The following is a 22,677-nucleotide window of genomic DNA, read 5'->3' on the forward strand; positions in this document are numbered from 1 at the left end:
TATAATTGTGTTGTCTTTGTGTAAAGGAGTGGAGCTCGATCTCACATCACTCTTCCCTCTTCCCCGAGTCCTTTCTAAACTCTCCCCCGGGTTTCTACCCACCCAAACCTCTCCCCTTCTACCCTTACAACCCCAACCCTCCCCCCGGTCACGTACCAGCACTCGAATCAGGTAAGTTGTATTCTATTGTGGTATTTTATGTTTCTGTTGTGATCTGAAGTAGCTGAAAGAAATCGCGCCCAGTAGCTATGGGCTGCTTCCCCAGCATGCTAACAGGCCGCACGATGATGAGCACGCAGTCTCCGTATGATCCGGCTAGCTTAGCTAACCACGGAGAAGTTTGATTTTGATGTTACTTTAGCCTCCTGTTTAGTCTATGGTGCCTGCCTTTGATCCAATAAGCAACTAACTTCCATGTAACGAAATCATCCGATATTTGGACAGCTATTAATAACATTGGCTAATTAAGCTAACTAGCTAGCTATGCTAAGTAGCGCACGCATGCCCATTCATTTTTCCAGCATGCTAAATGGCTAACAGACTTAACAAGAATAGTTTATGGACTTACTTTAACCTAAACAATACATGCCAAGTATGCATTTAAATGTCTGCTGTTCACGTTAAACATACTTGTGAATGGATATTAAGAAATGTAGGCTTTACTCTAGCATGGGGGGTTAATTAATCGCACATATGTTGACACACTTGATTCATCGCTGATGATGAAGACATCGTTAGCATCCAAGCAGTAGCATGGAGATGGATCCATTTCAAAATTTGGTGTTGGAGTTAAATAATTTCGGTCGGAACAGACTTAAGATGTTTGAAAAAAAATGCATCAAACTAGCAGCGTGTAGTTGGCACAGTAAAAGTGAGTCCTTAGCTATTTTGTCATGATTAATCATACTACGCATCACTTTCATAAGCATTAACGTTAGCATGAGCTGTGACACAGATTTATCATTTTCTCTTTGAATAGGTTTATTAAGGAGACATTTGTCTAATGGAATACCAGGTATAACAATCATATTTTTGCACATTTGACGTTTAATGTTACACATTTAGCCTATGTATGTTTCATGGTGTTGTTTAAATGATGTGTTAGATTTACCAAATTTAGGAGGGCAGATATGTGGGTTTAATGGGCCTTTTAAAAATTATTTGTGTTATGCTGATATTTAAATCTTTCCCTATAATAACAAAATATCTGTATCCAACAACACAATCTGCAATTCTTAAGAATTACTCAATGGTCAGAAAATTGAACAAGCGATTAAAGCTAAAATGTGTACTATTAACTCACCATGGGTGTAAATGTTTATGTAGTGTATGCTGACATTAGAAGAACACCACACTTAATACTTCAGATAGCTTTAAAATGCATCCATCATTTTTTTTTCTTAAATCATTCTGCACATGATCATTTTTGGTATATCATCCTTGTCTCTTATGTTCTTTTAGATCCAACTCGGTGACCAAAGTCCCCAGTTCTGTACGGACTCCCAGGTTGCAGTTATGGACTCCGGTGTGATTGAAGGAGGACTCAATGTCACCCTTACCATTAGGCTGCTCATGCATGGCAAGGTGAGGCCACCCATCAGCTGCTGGTGTCGGCACTGTAGTAAATTAATGACGATATATTTATGGAAATTTAGATCCCAGGGGAATAAACAGCATGTCTTTGATGTGATGAGTAAGGGGCAATACCTTGGTGACGGCATCCTTTATAGCCAAGAATAGTGCTGAGTGCTGTTTTGGCATATTACTCTGTTTGAGGTTTCACAAAGGAAACCATGATTGTCTCATCTCTAAATTTGTTGTATTCAAAGTTGAACTCATTTTGCTAAAATATCAAATATTTCTCTTTGCTATGATTTAGGTATTACAATAATTCTGACCTATTTTAGTGAAGTTAAAATCATCATCCTCTCCTTCATTCCACTCTGAGAATGAACAGAATGAAAGATAAAATCGTATAATTAACAGCCATTTCTAAATCATACACTCCGTCTGGCTTTCATAACAGCCATATAGCCACGTACTTGTTGCATTGTTGAGTCCCACAGTGGCCTGTTGTGGTTTCAAATGTTAAAATATGCCACATGGCAAGAAGTGACTGCCCAAAATCTATGTCTGACATGTCGGCTTATACTGTGTATATTCAAAACTTGTCCAGAAAGTATCTTCTGAAAGCTCTGCTAGTTTGTAGCATCTTAAGAGGCCCCAGCACTAGCTAGGCATTAACAGCCTTACAGTACTGTGTGCTTGGCTGAATCCTGCATCTAACTTTGGTCAACAGCACCATCTTGAGCATGCGTGGGATTAGACACAAACACAAACTGCCTGTGATAGAGAGCTGGAGAATTCATGGTGGACCAGGCTGTTTACAGTTCTTACAGTGACAACTGTTCTTCTTGTCAAAGTGTTGGGAAACCAAAAAACTTAAATTATTGAAGGTTTCTTATTGCCTGATAAATTAGGCAAGCTATAGCTAAAGAGGGCAGACGAGTCTGACTCGAGATGATTAATCAGCCTGATGAATCGTTTTCTCTTTTTCTATTTTAGGAAGTCGGAAGTATTATTGGAAAGGTAAGGTTCTGTTTAATATAACTGCTATTTAGATGTTCTGTCATTTAAATATCAGTGTTTTTTAATTTCATATAATGATACTGACTGAGTCTGACTTTTTTATTCTTTGCTTTATAGAAAGGTGAATCTGTGAAGAAGATGAGAGAAGAGGTGAGGTCTTTTTTTCTTATCTCAGTTATGGTAATGTCGAATAGGATATCTTTTTGTGAGGTTACAGTTGGCAGCTTGACTTATCTTTTACAATAGGATGTCCTTCAGATTTCTTCTTTTTAATTGCTTGCTTTCTATTTTCGTAGAGCGGGGCTCGCATCAACATCTCTGAGGGCAATTGTCCTGAGAGGATTATTACTTTAGCAGGTCCAACCACCGCCATCTTTAAAGCATTCTCCATGATCATTGAAAAGCTGGAAGAGGTACGTCAACATTTTTGCTGACTCATGAATTCACTGTTCAGCTGCAACCAGCTCAAACACAAACTAGATTAACCTTCATATTTATTCCCAGGACATAAGCAGCTCAATGACAAACAGCACAGCTACCAGCAAGCCCCCAGTGACCCTACGCATTGTTGTGCCGGCCAGCCAGTGTGGCTCCCTAATCGGGAAGGGTGGCTGCAAGATAAAGGAAATCCGAGAGGTAATGCAACACCTTTGAAACAAAACGATGCAAACCCATATCAGCTGACTGTCACCTTTCACCCATCAGATTTGGTCCATTTACGACTTCTGATCTCATTTTAGTTCATTGTGTTTTTCAGTCCACTGGTGCTCAGGTACAAGTGGCAGGAGACATGCTCCCCAACTCTACAGAGCGAGCCATCACCATCGCTGGTACTCCCCAGTCGATAATTGAGTGTGTGAAGCAGATCTGTGTGGTCATGCTTGAGGTAAGTGGAGTCATGAATGCTGTGAAGCAAATAAAGTGGCAGCTGTTGACCTGTAAATTAATGATGTGAAACCTTATGATCCCTGGGCCTTTGGCTGCGGTTTGTTGGGTTTAGACCAGAAATGTTGCGAGCCGATCAACAGAATTTGTAGTTGTTTTTAGCACTAATATAATAACACATCCACCTTTTTTGTCTCTTCTACAGTCTCCCCCTAAGGGGGTCACTATCCCCTACCGACCCAAACCTTCAGGATCCCCTGTCATCTTCGCTGGCGGACAGGTACATACGACACAGGGTTTCCTCTTTTTTTATTTATGAGGATTTTTGGAGGGGTTTATTGCTTTACTTATTTTACTTGTATTATGACCTTAGAAATATTGATGTGTGATGAAATGCATTTTGATACTAGTGTATGTAATTGGGCCAAACGACACAATTTGGGTTAGAAAACATTTGCAACCAGAGCTGCTTCTGTTACTTATTTTAAAGGTCCCGTATTATGCAAAATGCACTTTTTGCTGTCTTTTATAAATAAATGTGTCCCTGGTGTCTAAGCAGACTCAAGTGTCGGAAAAAACATTGAACTCCTGGCAATGTCCCGCCCACATGACACGTCCCAACCTATCGTCCGCAATATACATTTGCGAGCTGAATCCCCTCCACAGCACCTCTGTGTCTCTGTGCAGGATGTCTGCTGGAGGGACTTACAGTTGTTGTATAGATAATGTCACTGTTCTAGCGGTGAACACGGAGAAGTGTTTCAGAAATAATGCTTGATGTGGTTTGGAACATAATATGGCGTTTAATCACGGAAAACTTCTCTCTTCAGAGAGAGATCATGACGCTCCAAAGGGGCGTGGCCAACTTCTGTTTAGAAAATGGGGCTGAAACAGAGGGATAGCGGACATGCTAAAATGCATGATCTGTTTAGTATTTTGAGCAAAACACTTCGGACATGTTTTTAAAAATATGTTTGAGACCTATAATATATGCCGTAAAAGAGCATAATAGGAGACCTTTAAGGAAAATAACGCAAACCTTAATTATTTAGAGAAATGCCTTTTGAGTTGTCTGGTGACCCAAAAACATTTTTTTCAGAGGCAGTGTGTTACAGGTTCTTCATTGTAAGTGTCTCCATTATTTAATTGTTTTGAGCATCAGGATTCAGTAGTGTGGTGACCTATTTCCCATTATTGTTGGTCCAAACCACAATGCATTGAGGGTGCTCGTTGGCCTAAAAACGTCTTCTCTTTTCCTTCAAAAATAACAAAATCCCTCCTAGATTTCTTTAAATCGAGTAGTAGTTTATTTAAATCCACTGGAGTAATCTCCAAAGATTTATTTTTCCAGAAAAGTGGCGACTTTGGACAAGACGTGTGGACATTCGTAAATGATATTGGTTTAGAATGAGCTTTTAATGTCTTGGAGTATTCATGAGATGTGTATTGAAATATCAGCTGTGGGGCCTTTTAACCTTTTTGTTTGTATTTGTTTCAGGCATATGCCGTCCAAGGACAGCATGCGATTCCACAGCCAGACGTAAGTGCAGTAACATTTTCATGACCCCTCCACCACTCATACCCATAATTACGGCTGCTGTCTTTTCAAAATGTGCTTCCACCTACCCACGTCTCATTTGACAGCATACAACGGTAGCACAACTTGCCACTAATTTGACTTCTGATCCACTATTTTCATCAGTTGTAACCATAAAGGATGTGCACTGTTAGTAACTCATGTTTGTACAATTTAACTGAAAGTCAGTTGTTAATTAAACCAACATTTGTTCTGTAATTTTCCAGACTCTCCACTATTCCATGATCTATAATCTGTTCCTGCTGCTCACTCTTTCACTGTTTTTCCTCCCCTTTGTGTTTTTGTCTTGTTTTACGTGCCTCGATCATTAGTCTGTCCCAGATAAATCTGTTGGGATTCTTCCCTTCATTCACACTTTATTGTTACCATGTCTTCTGCCCACTTTGAAGTTTAATCAGGGCCGTTTGATGTGATAGACTGAACATCATTAGTCTTACTTGTTACTAAATGTTAGCAACAGAGCAGGTCGGATATATTCAATACATGATATCGTGTATGTCAGGTGTGTTCAGGTTTATGCAATTTGTTTATTAATCTGTTAAGTGACACAGAAACATGTTATCTCTTACTTGTATCCTCCCTTCCCGCTATAGTGGTGATGACTGGTAAAGTGTGATGCTAAGTTGACTCACAGGTCATATTTGGGTCTTGTATTAGTGATGATTAGCAAATCACCTGCATACTGAGAGCTCCCTCCCTTGTGTATTGTGACTTTGCCCTATCCCTGAAGACTGCCAGAAAGCATTACCAGCAGATGCAGCCTGCACTTTGGAGGAATAACGCTGGGGTACCCCACATAGACAAGCCATAAAACACAATGATTTTCAGACACCTGAGTAGAGCTGTGTCAGAGGATGAGATGTCTGCACACCATAGTATTGTTCCGTGATTGTTGTTTGTGTAGCTGTCTGTACTGACTGTTATTTGTTGTGTTCTGTTTTTCCCTCTTCCTGTGTTTTCCATTTCCTCTTTTCTCTCCCTGCCTTCTTCTCTCTCACTCTCACAGTCTTCCTCTGCTGCTATCTCTCCACAGCTCACCAAACTTCACCAGCTGGCGATGCAGCAGAGCCCCTTCCCCATCGCACCAAGCAACCAGGGATTCACTGGTATGCAGCAGAACAAGGCTTTCCATGCAACGTGTTGACAACATGTCAGCCGTTAACAATTGTTGGACACAAAACTAGACCTTTTTTTATTTTATCAGAATGCATTGTGTTGAAGGTGTTGTATTTTATCCATCCCATTTGCATGTAATACATTGCGAAACACTACAAACCATATAAGATGAAATAGGGACGGATGATCATGACTTTAACTTTATGTTAATGGATGTTGAACTCGCATGTTGTAAAAAGATTGATGGCACATTTTGATTTATTGTTCTATTTGTTAAATCAATTTTTTGTCTTCAAGGGATGGATGCTTCTGCTCAAACCAGTTCCCATGAGATGACCATTCCAAATGATGTAAGTACTTCAAAAACTACAGTATAAGTGTTTAACAATTAATGTTAGGGAATGTGTTCTCATCCACAATTAAGCTGTATTTGTTAACCGTACTGTTTAACTGTACTTACTTTTTTTTTTTAAAGAAACGGAAAAATTGTGTATGACCACCTTTTGTGTATAACGCTTCATAACTCCAAGTTGCTACTCTTAACCAGAGGCATGTTCATAGTGCTATTCAGAGTCTATTCATTATACCTACTCTTCCTACTCTTCTTAACCACAGCTTATCGGGTGCATCATTGGCCGCCAGGGAGCAAAGATCAACGAGATCAGGCAAATGTCAGGCGCCCAGATCAAGATAGCAAATCCAGTGGATGGATCGACTGACCGCCAGGTCACCATCACAGGCTCTCCTGCCAGCATCAGTCTGGCGGAGTACCTCATCAATGCCAGGTAAGATCATCGATCACATACCAAGTTGACTCAAACGAGGTTAGCAGTCAGTCCCGACCTTTAAGGAAAGCATCACATTAGCTGGAGTTTCTGTGCCATCTCAGTTTGTTATTTCTAGTTAGGGATACAAATCTTAAGCAATTAGTTTAACCAATAGTTGTCCAGTTTAACCTTTTGATTATCCGTAAGTTCTTATTCATTAATTTATGAAAAACATTTTTTTCCCCTTTTTTACGAAACTTTTGACTGACATCACTTCGATGTTGACACATTAGTTATTTAAAAAAGAAGTTAGTTTGCCCCACAAAATCCAGAGTTGTACACACGGCAAACAGCTGCACAACTTCCATGTTCATTAGAGGACTATTTAGACCACACTAGATGAATTGACATATCTTACAACTAAAATTGCTTTTTAAACAACCAATAATAAATATTTTGCATACCTGATCTACGCGCTGGAGCGATATTTTGTTGACCGTAGCTATCGTTAGCCTAGTTACAGAAACTGCTGCTCAGCTGGATGCATGTCCTGTTTTGCCCCGACTTTATTTCCATTTACTGCCACTGATTATTGCATTTAGTTCGAATAGTTCTAGTGCTTTCTGATGCTCAAGACATTATGCTTCAGAGTCGCCTCCATAGGTCAGCCGCTATGAGCAGTGGGTCGCTCGCTGGGTGTTTATTATTTTTCTTAAATTACACAAAGCCCTTATACATTGTCTTTTCATATATTAGTGGCATTCCACGTCCTTATTTGTCTTCTATAAATGTTAAAGGGAAAACTACAGTTACTTGGTCTACCTGACTATAATCTTTTAATGTTAATCTACAGTAAAATAGTTTCTATACTTGATATCGTATGCAAATACATACCTGCTGTCTTGACTACTTTAAGTATAGATTCATTTACAATTTCTTTGTTTTAATCACTGCTTATCCTCACTTCGATGTTGCTAGCTCCGTCTGCTGTTGTGCTTGTTCACTTGGATCCATCAGTAGAGATGTCCTTTTTTTCCCGTTTCTCCAAGTTTTTTGTTTGGTGTTTCAATCACATCACTGAGTGACACCCCCCTCACAAACACACCTCCCTCACCACCTACCACTCCCCCTCCCCCCCACCCATTGATCACCAGCCTGCCCTGTGACCCATCCCGACTGTGTTGTCCCTCTCTCCTTGTCTCTTTCCACAGTGTAGAGTCCTCTAAACCTCCTCCCTCCTCCTCCTCCTCTTCCTTGAACCCTGAACAGACCAGCCCGTGCCCTCCCTCCACCTCTACTACTACTACTACCACTACTACTACTACTACCACCACCTCCTCTGCTGCTATCTCTTCTTCCTCCTCCTCCTCCTCCTCCTCCTCTTCCTCCTCCTGTGTGGTGCCCCCCTCAGCCTCCATCCCTCTGTCCTTGTTGGCTCCAGGGCCGCCTCCTCCCTCCTCCTCCTCTTCCACCTCCACTGATTCCCTGCTCCCCAGCTCTCCTGCCTGTGTGTCAAGTCTCCTCAGTCTCAAGCCCCTCCCTCTGCTGGCCCTCCATGTTGTCAGCGGGGCTAGTAACCCCGCACACCCAATACCCGCTGAGCCCAAAATCACCCCCGAGCTGAGCTCCAAGTCTAAAAGGCGAAGGCTCTCCCCTTACTAACGAAGGAAACATAAGTCATCTACTAAAGAGCTGACGATGCTCTCTGTTGTCTGTACCTGCACTCGCTTTTGTATCTGGCTGTGCCACGCTTACTACCGAAAACATATGCACACAAACAAGTATTTAACAGCCAGACAGATGGTTGCTGCCATATTTATGAAATAAATATCTGTAGCTTGATTTAGCCCGTCTCCTAAAGAAATGACATGTTGAGTGCATTATATTTTTAAATGACTTTGAAGTTAGCATGGACGGTGAAATATCTCACTGATTTTACTGAAGCATTTCTCTCCTTCGTGTAAGCTCTGCTCAGGTAGCGGCTCTCTTTAAGATGTCACAGTGTATTTATTGGAATAGTTTTCTTGTAGTTAATTTTAAATGACTATTGTTGGCTGTTTATAATGGAGAGTATAACTGTATTATCTTGATTTTAGCTTATGTAAGAAGCAATTGCAATGTCAATTCCAAGTAAATATGCCCTCAGGTATCAAAGGCAACAAACAACCCTTTATTTAGATCTTTATGTATATTTAATTAATGCAAAAACATCTAACCAGTTTAGCCTAATTTGAAATAACGTTGACACTTGAAATGCCAATACGCTATCTTGTTGGGTGATAGGATGAATATCACTCATGTCTGTACAGTTAAAAATGTAGCAAGATGTTTCTTTAGCTTAACACTTAAGACTGGAAGCTGCTAACCTGACTGTCGAGAGCTAACAGCATCTCTTAAGATCATATTTTTTCTTGTTTGTGTAATCCGTACAAAAAGAAAGTGGAAGAAACAAACGCTGGTTTCACAAGGGTTGTCGTTCAAATCATCACCTCATCCTCTCCTCACTCACTATTTAGGCAGTATAATTGCTATTTCTGATTTATAAAGAGCCAGGACGACATCATTTGTGTGACATAACACTGAGCATATTTTCCCAAATGATTAAATTCTTTGTGGCCGTTTGTGTTGTGATGCTCTACGCTTCTCGCTCCTCATTATCGGACCACAATAGATTTCTCTTCTCGCACTTCTTCAGCGCAATGCATGATTCTTGTTCTGTTAGTTCTTGATTTGTTGTACACTTCTTTTCACAATGAATTGTGGGATACATTAAGTCCTATATATGTTATTATAATAATCAATATACATTGAGACAGCACCACATAATTGAGAACTCACTTTTTAGTTGAATTAATAGTGAGTAGTTTATGTTTTGAAGCCAGCCTGTTTCTCGGCCAAAGCAGTGACTTCCTGGAGTCTCAGCTGGTTGCCGGGCAACCTCAGTGAGACAAGACTGTTTCTCTGAACAAACCAAATGCAATGTGTTAATTTCTGATTATTGGAAGTACTGAAGTTGGGTTTTGTGATTCATTTTACCTCGACAGAATCTGGCTAGCTGCTGTAATTTATTAATGCTAAGCGAACTGCCTGCTTTCAAGCTTATCTATTCTCAGCAAAAATGCAAATAGGCGTGTTTCACAACAATATAACTTTAAACATTGTTTCAATAAACCATAATGTATCAGTTTTAGCTGAGAGGAGTAATCATTAAGAGGACTAATCACCTTCTCTTAGTATAGGAATATACTTAAAAAAATCATCCTATCAAGCATTGTATTCTCAAATAATGTACAGTATATAACATGTATCCTGTCTGTCTTGATTGCATGCCTCATTCTCTCTCCCTCCCTGCTCCGGGGGTCTCTCTGTCTCTCTCCAGGCTTTCTTCTGAGGCCACAGGACTGGCAGCCAACTAGTACGACACTGCATCTGCACTAAATCTCACTTTTATATCATCAGCCACCACAAAGCAGTCAATGCAACTACCCAACTTAAGAGTTTATATATTATGCTGCCTCTTGTCATTTGAAATCATGTCATCTGCCACTGATTTGACCCACTCAGTTCAGTTCATTATTTATTTCATTTGTTTTGGTTTTATTCAAAAGAATCGTACTGGGTTTTTAATTCCCTTTTTGAGTCGAGTTGGAGGTTTTAATTATTTGTTATAAGGCTTTTCTTTTTTTAATGAATCCCTCGCTCTCTTCCCTTTTTTTTCTTTTCTTTTTCTCGCCATCACAAAGGAGTACAGTTGGAAACCTCTGAATAGGCATATAGATTTAGTTGTGTACAGTCAGTGTTTTTCTTTTAAAAAGGAAGAGAAATCCAAAATAGAAAGACTGTTTTACTCCGTTTATGTATACACACCCCCCCCTTCTCTCACCCAGTTCCACAAAGTCTGTCTGTCCATTTTATGTCCACATTTCATTTAATTATACACAGCATTCTTTCCCTTTTGTCACCTTTTTGAATTTAAAGTGCTTGTAACACGAATTGGAAAAAAACCTAGCTCTACAATGCACTGTCACAAATTTGTATTTATGATGAGAAATGTTGTAATGTCATGATTAGAGTTATCCATATAATTCAAAATGTGTATTTCTACGCATGTCATCTCCTCTACATGTCATTCCTGTTTTTCCCCTCGCTCCTCGTCCTAAGATCATATGTTGATATTTTGCTGGGATGGGGTTTTTTGGGGATTTGGGCTTGGCACTGGGGTTCAGAAGCAGAGGGTTCTCCTCGCTTTTTTGTAAAGACTGATGTATACTTAAACAAAATGTTGGAATATTTGTTTTAAATGGATGAAATATTTTTTTTTAAACTACCAAAGGGGGATTAACGTCTTGAGGATCTGGAACTAAACAAAGAAAGGGTTGTGAGTTAACACTAGTTTCCTGCTCTTTGCTTTGCTCGAGCCAGAAAATTATTTTATTTTTTATTTGCAGGAAAGAGACTTTTGTGCACGTTTTTGAGACTGTAGACCTGGGTGCCACAACATTGTTTAAAAAATACAGAAATAAAGATGTGAAATGCTCGAACCACTTCTTGTCTTGAGTTTTGTCACTGAAAGATACTAAAACCACGATTTGAGATGTTACAGGTTTGATTTTATTTAAAATTGTTTCTTAAATATATTTATTGTACAGTGACAATAATATAAAAAGCAAACGTTTTTGTTCATACAGGGTTGTTTGAATCAGCATGATGGAAAACAAGTACCTCCACAGTTGAGACACTAGAGGGCAGTAGTTATGCTTTTTGGCAACATTTTCTCCTGCAGGAGGGTTTCTATCTTTAAATCTTGGGGGCACAATATCTTAAAATCTCTTAAAACACCAGATTAAAAAACGGAAGCTGCCAATTCTAGCTTATTGAGTTAGACCTGATCAGTCGTGAATTAATGGAATAGGCTGCAGTGCTGTTGTACAGTCAGATGGAACCACATGCATGCAAGAAGGCTAGTCAAGGGACACAAGTACATCAAAACATGAGTAATATCTATCGTATTATCTGTTAAGAAAGAGCCCTTGCACATAGGTAAACAAATTACCATCTATTGGCCAAAATTCAGCAAGTGAGGACAAGGTCGGAGTGCTCTTTCAAAAATTGATAAACCATATATAATGTGCTTTTGAAACTTCCCTGTTGAAAAATGCTATATTAAGGGAGAGAGTAAGTCAAATTGGCCATATTGCAGGTGGTGGACACTGATTTGGTCTACATAAATTGAGGTCTACATTTTTCAGCTTTGAGCAAGCTAAAGGTTATATGTCCTGTGGTCTTTTTGTGATTTCCTCACTAAAATAATACTAGAATCTAAAGGACGAGCCACATAGTTCAATTTACAGAAATTATGAACAACTCCCAATCTCTTTTCTGTGCTGGTACACTGCAAACAGCGTGGCCACAAGCCAGGCATAACTGAGTTAAAACAGACAACCATAGATATAATCATATTTTCCAGTTATTCTGAGATCTATTTTGGTGTTTTGTATCCCCGTCATCCATATGCCTCAAGTCTTAAAATGACTGCCATAAATCTGCAGTCTTTAGTTGCATCTTTTTCTCTGTGGATGGATCCAATATGATCCGCGTCACAAGCAGTGACCAAAAGGCTCTCAGTACTTCATCACAAGCATGCTTTTCTGATGCTATATACACCCCTAGATGGCAAGAGGGTTTTGCATGTTAATACAGTAAACACTCAAATACTAATAAAGAAGCCCATCTGCCCTGAATGAACTCAGCTGTGGTTATTCTGACCTGTGACAGGACATACTTCACCAGAGCAGACATATTGCTTTTTCTTTGTTCACATGTTACTCTTATCTGTGTTTCGATGCTCGGACATGAACAGCAGCTACAGTACATTCTACTACCAAAAGCTTTCTGAGGTTCAAATAGAGTAGCGCCACTTAATTAGAAACATCAGCACCTTTAAATTATACAATCTCACATTTTTAAAATTTGTTCATTATACAACATCACATATTTACATAGATATTAAAATAAAGGAGTAAAAAAATGAAAACATAATCCATGATCTAAAACACAAACAAAAAATGTAAACACAAATGAAAAATGTAAACATTGTTTTAAGAATGTCAATAAATTCACTGTAAAATAAGAATAAATTAGTCATTGCATAACATGTTGAGAGGAAAGCAATATGACACGGGGATCATGAAATCAGTACATTTCATAAAATAAGTGCAAGCAGCAACATCAGTGTATGTCCCGGTGATGCTGACAATAGAACATTAAATATCATGACACCCTGATAGGATCTTATTATCATGTTCTCATTACATGGTGTGATATAACATGACACATCTTCATGACGGAGAGAAAAATACAAATGGACGATGAAAGAGAAATAATCAGTAGTGCGGATGGCTTCTTTGACTGAGGCCTTTGCAGAGCTGATCCTGGGCCAGTTGCTCCATCAGCTCGGCTATTGTCCCAAATCAATTTCACACAACTGTAACGCATTTATCTAAAATTAAAAAGGATTTTATGTTTCTACCCCCAAGGATATCAGGGTTCTGAGAACACTCACCAAGGGTTTGTTTGGTTTTCCTGCTTTTGATGACGGAGATGCACCTTCATTCCCTGTCAATGAAATGTCCCTGATCGTGACTCATGCATTTGAAGGTCTGTTAGAATAACAGAGACATTCTCAGGCCGGATCTGCAGGAGTTTGAGTGGGTTAGGGAGATTTTCACCAGTTGGCTGGAGGTTGGCCAGGGTCTGCGCTGCCTGAATGATCCAGCTCTGCACTGTCACAGTCCGAGTCATCATACAGGCCCTGGTTTGAACAAGAAACATGTATTATTTAGGTGGCAACAGCAAAACTACTGCTACTTTTTGACTGCAAAAGCAGATTCTGACCTATTGCCTTCCTTTTTAAATCACACTATATTGTAAATTCTCATTTTATTCACTCAGCCTACCTCAAAGTTATGATCATTGCTAGCGAGCTGGGTCTTGACTTGGCGAAGAATAGCTTCTTTCTCAGACATCCCGTCAGAACCCAGCTGGGTCGGGTCGGATGGGTCGGCAGGGATCTCAGAGCCCTGGGAGAGCAGGTCGTCACTCTTGTCATCCAGACGCTCGTCGGTGTTGGTGCTGACCACGTCCGGTGTGCCGCTGTGGGAGTGGTCGGTGGTGTTCCCTTCCTCACCGTCCGAGACCGACAAGTTCTCTGAGCTGAAGGTGGACAGGGACTGGCACTTGGTCATGCTCATGGGACGCCTGAGAGGGAATAAAATAGGACGAATACATAAAGTATATTGGCAAATACATTATTATTTTTTATTTGACATAAAAAAATTGACCAACAGCACATTAAACCTGCTTCAGCTGGACCTAGTTAAAGATTTAAGAATCGAAAAAAGATCATATTTAAGCTTATACAGTGGGGCAAAAAAGTATTTAGTCAGCCACCAATTGTGCAAGTTCTCCCATTTAAAAAGATGAGAGAGGCCTGTAATTTTTATCATAGGTATACCTCAACTATGAGAGACAGAATGAGAAAAAAAAATCCAGAAAGTCACATTGTCTGATTTTTAAAGAATTTATTTTCAAATGATTGTGGAAAATAAGTATTTGGTCAATAACAAAAGTTCATCTCAATACTTTGTTATATACCCTTTGTTGGCAATGACAGAGGTCAAACGTTTTCTGTAAGTCTTCACAAGGTTTTCACACAATGTTGCTGGTATTTTGGCCCATTCCTCCATGCAGATCTCCTCTAAAGCAGTGATGTTTTGGGGCTGTCGCTGTGCAACACAGACTTTCAACTCCCTCCAAAGATTTTCTATGGGGTTGAGATCTGGAGACTGGCTATGCCACTCCAGGACCTTGAAATGCTTCTTACGAAGCCACTCCTTCATTGCCCTGGCGGTGTGTTTGGGATCATTGTCATGCTGAAAGACCCAGCCACGCTTCATCTTCAGTGCCCTTGCTGATGGAAGGAGGTTTTCACTCAAAATCTCACGATACATGGCCCCATTCATTCTTTCCTTTACACGGATCAGTCGTCCTGGTCCCTTTGCAGAAAAACAGCCCCAAAGCATGATGTTTCCACCCCCATGCTTCACAGTAGGTATGGTGTTCTTTGGATGCAACTCTGCATTCTTTCTCCTCCAAACACGATGAGTTGAGTTTTTACCAAAAAGTTCTATTTTGGTTTCATCTGACCATATGACATTCTCCCAATCCTCTTCTGGATCATCCAAATGCCCTCTAGCAAACTTCAGACGGGCCTGGACATGTACTGGCTTAAGCAGGGGGACACGTCTGGAACTGCAGGATTTAAGTCCCTGGCGGCGTAGTGTGTTACTGATGGTAGCCTCTGTTACTTTGGTCCCAGCTCTCTGCAGGTCATTCACTAGGTCCCCCCGTGTGGTTCTGGGATTTTTGCTCACCGTTCTGGTGATCATTTTGACCCCACGGGATGAGATCTTTCGTGGAGCCCCAGATCGAGGGAGATAAGCAGTGGTCTTGTATGTCTTCCATTTTCTAATAATTGCTCCCACAGTTGATTTCTTCACACCAAGCTGCTTACCTATTGCAGATTCAGTTTTCCCAGCCTGGTGCAGGTCTACAATTTAGTCTCTGGTCTCCTTTGACAGCTCTTTGGTCTTGGCCATAGTGGAGTTTGGAGTATGACTGTTTGAGGTTTTGGACAGGTGTCTTTTATACTGATAACGAGTTCAAAAAGCTGCCATTAATACAGGTAACGAGTGGAGGACAGAGGAGCCTCTTAAAGAAGAAGTTACAGGTCTGTGAGAGCCAGAAATCTTGCTTGTTTGTAGGTGACCAAATACTTATTTTACAGAGGAATTTACCAATTAATTCAATAAAAATCCTACAATGTGATTTCCTGGATTTTTTTTTCTCATTCTGTCTCTCATAGTTGAAGTGTACCTATGATAAAAATTACAGGCCTCTCTCATCTTTTTAAATGGGAGAACTTGCACAATTGGTGGCTGACTAAATACTTTTTTGCCCCACTGTATATTGTTTCTGTCTCTTGAGCTACATTATACATTACCCTATTGCTGAATATACTGATTACACTTGCGTAATTGTTGCTAATTGCTAATTCACATACAGACACAGATGTCATCAATTATTCTGGGTCAAATGTAGTTTGGGATTTGTTTCAGGAAGATGAACATGTAAAGGGTTTTGTATGGAGGCACTTCCATAATTAAATTCAGTGTGATTAACAGCTCTTACCGTCTCCTTGGCAACTCCACTTCACTGTCCACTTCTCCTTCCTCTTCCTCTGATGACACTCCACGTCTCTGTGGAGAAAATTAACCGCATGTATGAAACTCTGGTGTTTTCATGTTTCAATTGACATTTATGAGCCTCATTCCTGCTAAGATTCCTGAGTCATCTGGTAGGATATGACCCTGATGACACCCTGGGTACAAACTGTGCAGTGCCACTTTCAGTAAAGCCAAAGGGACTGATGGTTTGGGATGAATGAATCATCAATGTCTTTTGCTACTTTAACATGTTCATCACGTATATCTAACTTGTGAAACATACAAACACCCTTAGCTGATGCTTGAACAGGAAGTGGAATTAGCATCTGACAAATGCACAGGTTGCAATAATGAACAACTTTAATGTAGTTTGTCCGTCACACTCAGTGGTTATTGTGTGTTATCTTTATTTGTGAGAAGGCATCTTTAAACAAGGTGAAAGGTTTGTAATAAATTGAGTGATGGTATTTTTTTTCTTTCCAAATAGAGTCAAAATAGGTAGAAAAGGGAAGTAAAAAGTTTTTTGCATAACTGGCAATACATCAAATAAAAAATGTTCCCATTTCACTAAAGCTTCTTACTGCTGATTAATATTTGCCCACTTATAAAAAGTCAAAACTACTTTTTGTAACTGGCTTACACTAAGACATCACTTTGTGTAACTGCATCCTTAGACAATGCTGTCTCACCTGACTGCGTGTGACGGCTGCCCTGTAAAGCAGTGCTGCAGGAGTGAGGCGTTGACTTCTTGGTGAGCGTGTGATGACTGTCCCTTCCTCCTTCTCCTCACCCTCGTGCGAAACACGGGGGTTCCCTAGCACAGACGCTCTTCCCGCCGCTGCTCCTCTGCCACATGGTGATTCAGGGCTACTGGAGAAAGGGATGGAAGCTGCATCTTCACTGGGCGTGTCACTGCGTGGAGGTGTTCCTGCTAAATCTTCAGTCCCTAGACCCACATCCGGCCCCTCCTCAGTCTCGCCAGTCCTTCTGCTCTCCCCCAGCCCGGCTGAGGCGCTCTGGCTGCCCACTCTGTCCAGCCCCGTCCTGACCTGGCCCTTCCTCCGGTCCTCCGCCTCCAATGTGGTTGAAATGAGGTCCGGGCTGGAGGAGTACATCTTCTTGAGCAGCAGATCATGCTGCAGGCCCCTGAGAGCTGCACTGGGGTCTAAATGCTGCTTGCTGCTGGGCACAGATGAGGTGCAGTTGACCATGGCTAATGAAGAGGATAGAGTGGCTTTCAGCTGAGCCAAGTCCCCACTGCTGCCTTTACCAGCCTTCCTGTAGCGCGGCTTTCCTCGCCGTGAGCGACCCGGGGAGGTAGAGCCCTTGTTTGGGATTGTAACCTGGGTCATGGAAGAGTCTAGTTTGGGCAGGATGACCTCTGACTTTAATAAGTCAGGCCTGAAAAAAGGACAGGGACGGCATAATACATTTTTAAAAAAAGATAAAAGTAAACTCATTGCAAAATAGATGCTAACAATATCCTGCCTTGTTCACTACAGCTGGTCGTATTCTGAATTTTGCTATTGTTAAAACATTTCCTTAATCAATACTTTCCAACTCATTTAACCCGTCTGTGGCCCCAACTCCCTAAAATCCTACTAAGGAGGTACAGATAAAATACTTTTTATAAAACAATAGGACACTGTAGTTTTCAGAAAACATTACTAAAACAGGTTTGTGTTGTTTGGGGACTTTTGTAAGCTGTGGAATTAATGCACTATTGAACTGTTGAACAGTGTGGTTCAAATATTTTCTGGACACTTGATCAAAACATCTACATACTATGAAGGCTGGAAAAGCATACAACTCCTCGGTATCTTACCTCTTGCTGTGTGAGGGCAGCTTCTGTGGTACGTTGCGTTTCTTCATGAGTTTCTCCATAGAGTTGGAGGAGGCTGACTGTCTGGAGCTCTGGTGCTTGAAGCAGCCCGGATACTTCTTGTCTAGTGACTGCTCCCTCCTGATTTAAACACAAAGCCAATGCTTGTTAAATGGATGGCAATGGATACTCAGCATGGCATAATAATAAGAGAGCACTTTGTTACATGCAGGGGCCCTGTGTGACTGGACGTAATGGCCCTTCACTGCACATTACATATGACCTTTCCAAGCTCTTTCATTACAAAACACTGCTTAACCAAGTGGATAAAGCTATTAGTACAAATAATTTGGATAATTACAATCCTAATTTTCCTATTGTGACAGTGCCATACATGTTGCACTAACTAGAGTAATGAGTACAGTATACTGCCATTAGTTTATGTTAATCTTTTGTCAAGATAAGGAAAACCAATAGAGACCTATGAACACTGCTTTTTGTTATAACTATGTTTTGAGTATTTTAAAGTACTTTGTAAAAAATGGACTTTACTTTGACATTAAAGGGTCAAAAGCCCATTAAATTCTCTTTGATTCAATGCCCTTAAACAATAAAACATAAAAACCTCCAAGGGGCTGAATACGCTTTTTAGGCCCTATAAATTGATGGCAGTATTCATACTTGTGCAGTTCTTTCTCTTTGATCTCCAGCTGCAGCATGATGGCGTTGAGCTCCATGTAAAGATTGTTGGCTCTCTCCAATTTCCTTTCGTAGTGCTCCCGGATGTCTAGCGCATGTCTGTGTAGAGAGGAAAATGGGGAGAAAGACTTGAATTTATTTACAAATTTAAAAAAAAGGTGTGGAGTAAATACAACAGCAGCCTTATCCATAGGTCTTTGTTTGTAGTTTATATATTCCAACATCTTTATTCCTTTTTAGAAGTTCATCCGGTTATTCTTTTGCTAACCTGAGTTCTTCCCTGCGTCGTTTGATCAGCTCCTCATCCAGCCTGTGAATACATGTCCCCTCAGACTTTATCTGCTCAAAGTGATGCCTCACCTCGTCCCTCCACTCCACCTGGTGAAACACATACACACATCCTTTACAGCAGGTATCAATGCATTACAGGAACTGAATATTTCACTTCTACATGAATAAAAACACATAAACGGTTCAGAGAAATTCAGATAAACTACAAACTTCTCTGTTTTTCTAATATTACCGTTACCGTCACAAATGCTATGGTAAATACTTCTTCTGCCACTACTGTATTTACCATCTATCTAGCTGCCTGCTACAGCAGGACACTAAGCAGTTACCTGCTTCATCATAAATCTAGATTTTTTGTATGTCTGCAGCTCGTTTTTCCCAGCTGCTACACTTTCTGAGCATCTGGTTTAATTGCCATAGTGATAATAAAATAAGACAAGTTGAGTTGAAATATAAAAAAAACCAGTCGAGTTGATATTTAAAAAAAATATATAAATAATAAGAATACATTTTATCGCACTCTCATCTCGTAAAAAAGGCTCTTAATTTGCAGAGCGATTTAGGGTTTGTGTATCGTTGATAAAAAAAAACATTAAGCTGTCAGATGATAATCAATACATGGAACAAAACCGAACGTGAACTGACTTGACATGAGTACAAAAAAGATGCAGCGTGAGCATTTTCTTTTACACTGTGGCGCGTGACAGCTGTTATCTGATACCTGTCATATCAAAGGACAAAAGAAGTCTGATATATGAGCGTGTGCACGTACATGCGTGTGCCACGTGTGTGTGTCTGTGTGTGTTTCTGTCCGTGCATGAGTGATGCTCTTCTTATTAAGCTAATGGACATGTGTGCGCACTCTTCCATGTCTCCAGTCCCCTCTTTCTCCTCTCTCTTGGCTCTCTGTGCCCTACCATTAAAGCAATCAATACACTCCAGCAGCAAATACTTCTTTCTAACGTCACAAGAAAAATCCATTATGGGACAGAGAGGAGAGAATCTGGGCAGGGTTGAAGCAGAGGGGGAAGGGGCACAGGGAGAAATAAAGGATCAAAGATAGTGGAGAGAGTGAAAGAGGTTTGTATTTTGCATCGTAAGATATAAAGAGGAGGAGGAGGCAATGGGTAGCTGCTAGCAGGAAATTAAATCATATTCATTTTGTGTGTTTCTGTTTGTCTCATGCTTGGGTTATAAATGGATCTGAGGTTCTGCATGGCTGAGTAAAGACACATCTTCCACACAATTATACTTTTCTCTTGTCCTTCATTCATTTGGGTTTGCAGTGGTCCAGTGTATTTCTCATTGACTCCCCATCCCCCACCCGGTCTGAGACACACCCTCCTTGAACATCACGGAGACCTTCACCATCACGCTTTCATATGATGGGAGGTTGAAAAAGGCTTCACATGTGACAAAGAACAAAGACCAAGATACCCACAATATTATGTTGTGATTGAAAGGACAGGTGTTATTAGTGTGCCCCCAAGGGGCCCGGGCCCCCGTTGCAGCTGCAGTGCTTCTAGTTACTGCAGCGGATTGGAAACAAATGGTAGTTGTTTGAAAGCAAAATCACTATTAGAGATACTGGCTGCTGTTGACAGGGGTTTGCTATTATGACAGAATCGGAGCTTATGTGTACCCCATCTGATGAGACTGTGAACTGAGAAATGATGCTTCACAATTATATTTTCACTAAATTGTACATCCTCTGAAAAGAGAAACAGTAAAGAGCCGTTTTCTTCCATTTCTTATTTTGGTCTATTTAATCTTCATTTTCTAAACAGCTACTGATAAAAAAATTAAAATCTAAAAATATCACATTTTAATAGTGGGACTGCTGGCAGACATAAAAGAAGCTTACCTGAGATTGGAAGTAGGTTTCTTGGGGTGTTGAAAGGATATCTGCGGAAGCAATGTCTAGATGCAGGAGAATCTGTCGGAAGGAGGGTCTGTTTCTTGGCTTGCAGTTCCTGTGGACAATTTGGACAAATGTTAGGTCAGAAATGCCATAAAAATGTCCTTTTTTATTCCTATTATAAGTTTCTTCTTTGTAAAATATACTTTGATGTTTATCTTCTCTTTCGACTTCCCAGATGACTTCACTCTCTCAGCTCTAAACTTCATCATACATCTGAGTTCTGATGACTTTACTATAATTATAATCATCTCTCTTTTGCATTCTTCCCCCTCTTCCTCCCCCGCTCACCAGCATTGCCTGAGGAGCAGTTTGAAGCTGTCTGGACAGCTATCAGGTACAGGCAGATGGAGACTGTTGTTGCCCACTCCCCAGATGATAGCCGAGGAGTCCACGTCCTTATAGGGCACCTCGCCTGTCAGCATCTCCCACAGCACCACACCGAATGACCTGCAGAGAGATGTGGAATATTTACTTTCACATTGATGGGAGGTAAACCAAAATCCCAGAATTTTAACTTTAAAAATCTTGGGATTCCAATTAAAAGAACTGTTAAATTGGATCCGTACTTCATCAGTGTAAGAAGTGTATGATCTGTTTGGTAGGTTCGGCAATGATAACTATGTTCTACATGAAATCAATGAAGGCTTAACAGTTCACTGGTAATACCCAAAATAAAAAACAGTTTAATGCTATAGTTCCCAGAAATTGTTATGTTAATACATCTAAGCTTGGACACATATAATAATTGATGTATTTAAATATAATGCATGATTTTCCTACAGTTCAGTGTTGATTGATGAGCCTCATTTCTACCTCAGTTCAGTCAGAGAGGGAGAAGGTAGCTGGCCCATGGGGACCGTAACTAAGGAAAGTCTGTTGCTGGTGACTCTCTGAGTTGCCATGGGGACAGTATCCAAGGTGCCAATAGCATCACACACTGCATTGAGGAAGTGTGTGAGGTTGTGTTTACATGTGTATTTTTAGTCTCTACATCTCCTTGTTTATGATTCACGATGTCAATGCACAAGAAAAGACACTTAATTTCAAGGCATTGCATGAAATTGTTTCACCATCCAGTTAAATATGATCAGTTAGTTAGATGATTTACTTCTACACAGCGCAATGTCATTCAGTAAAGTAGCCAATTCAGTGTCTCAAAGTAGCAACACAAAAATGGAATAATAAGCCATTGCATAAAAAAGTGATTCAAATATAGACGCACTCCACGTCTGCTTTTCGTCTGAAACCCTTTTCTCACAGTGGCTCTGAGATGAAAGGAACTGGAGACCCTTTTGGAAATATTTTCATTACACCTAAACAACATGAACATGACTCCTGACTTCAGGGACCTGGCTTCATCTTAATTTCTCCTTTTCTAGATACTGTGCCTTAAGCATTGTCTACATTATAAGGGGGTTGGGGTGGTAAGCCTGCCTTACTATACTGCTATCATTTTCATTGGTTTTTTTTTACATGAAAATAACAATAAAAATATGTTTTTAAAATAATTGAGAAATAAAAAATCACCACATTTTGTTTTGTTGTGGGTTTTAACATATTTAAATTGCTATGGAAATAATTTAGTTTAATTTATTCATTCACAGACCTACTGTCTACATAACCAAGTGAAACACATTTGTTGCTGTTTATTATTTTACCAAATACAATGCAGCATTTGACTGAAGCCTATGTCCCTGTGTAACAGC

The 22,677-nt window shown here is 40.2% G+C and overlaps 2 protein-coding genes across 5 annotated transcripts in view; one reads left to right on the top strand and one right to left on the bottom strand.

Moving 5' to 3' along the window:
• On the top strand, nucleotides 1–11,495 carry LOC134882505 (poly(rC)-binding protein 2-like). 3 transcript variants are annotated; one of them, XM_063910256.1, is made up of 14 exons: nucleotides 1–171; nucleotides 980–1,015; nucleotides 1,462–1,584; nucleotides 2,566–2,589; nucleotides 2,707–2,739; nucleotides 2,886–3,002; nucleotides 3,094–3,225; nucleotides 3,347–3,475; nucleotides 3,680–3,754; nucleotides 4,973–5,014; nucleotides 6,078–6,177; nucleotides 6,485–6,537; nucleotides 6,803–6,972; nucleotides 10,334–11,495. In XM_063910256.1, the coding sequence occupies exons 2-14, from the start codon at nucleotides 1,004–1,006 to the stop codon at nucleotides 10,368–10,370; spliced, it is 1,047 nt and encodes a 348-aa protein (XP_063766326.1). In that variant the 5' UTR covers nucleotides 1–171; nucleotides 980–1,003; the 3' UTR covers nucleotides 10,371–11,495. The 3 variants fall into 3 exon arrangements, with proteins under 3 accessions (XP_063766326.1, XP_063766327.1, XP_063766328.1); XM_063910257.1 differs by having other exon boundaries at nucleotides 6,105–6,177; XM_063910258.1 differs by lacking the exon at nucleotides 980–1,015 and having other exon boundaries at nucleotides 2–171.
• LOC134882503 (mitogen-activated protein kinase kinase kinase 12-like) overlaps nucleotides 11,423–22,677 on the bottom strand; it is a 26,953-nt gene continuing 15,698 nt past the window's right edge. For both annotated transcript variants that reach the window (XM_063910254.1, XM_063910253.1), the window contains exons 6-14: nucleotides 21,260–21,418; nucleotides 20,915–21,023; nucleotides 19,028–19,137; nucleotides 18,742–18,858; nucleotides 18,064–18,201; nucleotides 16,928–17,639; nucleotides 16,204–16,271; nucleotides 13,911–14,211; nucleotides 11,423–13,765 (exon numbers count right to left, since the gene is read on the bottom strand). In XM_063910254.1, the coding sequence (XP_063766324.1) occupies nucleotides 13,679–13,765; nucleotides 13,911–14,211; nucleotides 16,204–16,271; nucleotides 16,928–17,639; nucleotides 18,064–18,201; nucleotides 18,742–18,858; nucleotides 19,028–19,137; nucleotides 20,915–21,023; nucleotides 21,260–21,418 (1,801 nt within the window). In that variant the 3' untranslated portion in view covers nucleotides 11,423–13,678. The remainder of the gene's footprint in view (nucleotides 13,766–13,910; nucleotides 14,212–16,203; nucleotides 16,272–16,927; nucleotides 17,640–18,063; nucleotides 18,202–18,741; nucleotides 18,859–19,027; nucleotides 19,138–20,914; nucleotides 21,024–21,259; nucleotides 21,419–22,677) is intronic.

This window comes from Eleginops maclovinus, chromosome 20 (genome assembly GCF_036324505.1).
Source record: "Eleginops maclovinus isolate JMC-PN-2008 ecotype Puerto Natales chromosome 20, JC_Emac_rtc_rv5, whole genome shotgun sequence".
Classification (NCBI taxonomy): domain Eukaryota; kingdom Metazoa; phylum Chordata; class Actinopteri; order Perciformes; family Eleginopidae; genus Eleginops; species Eleginops maclovinus.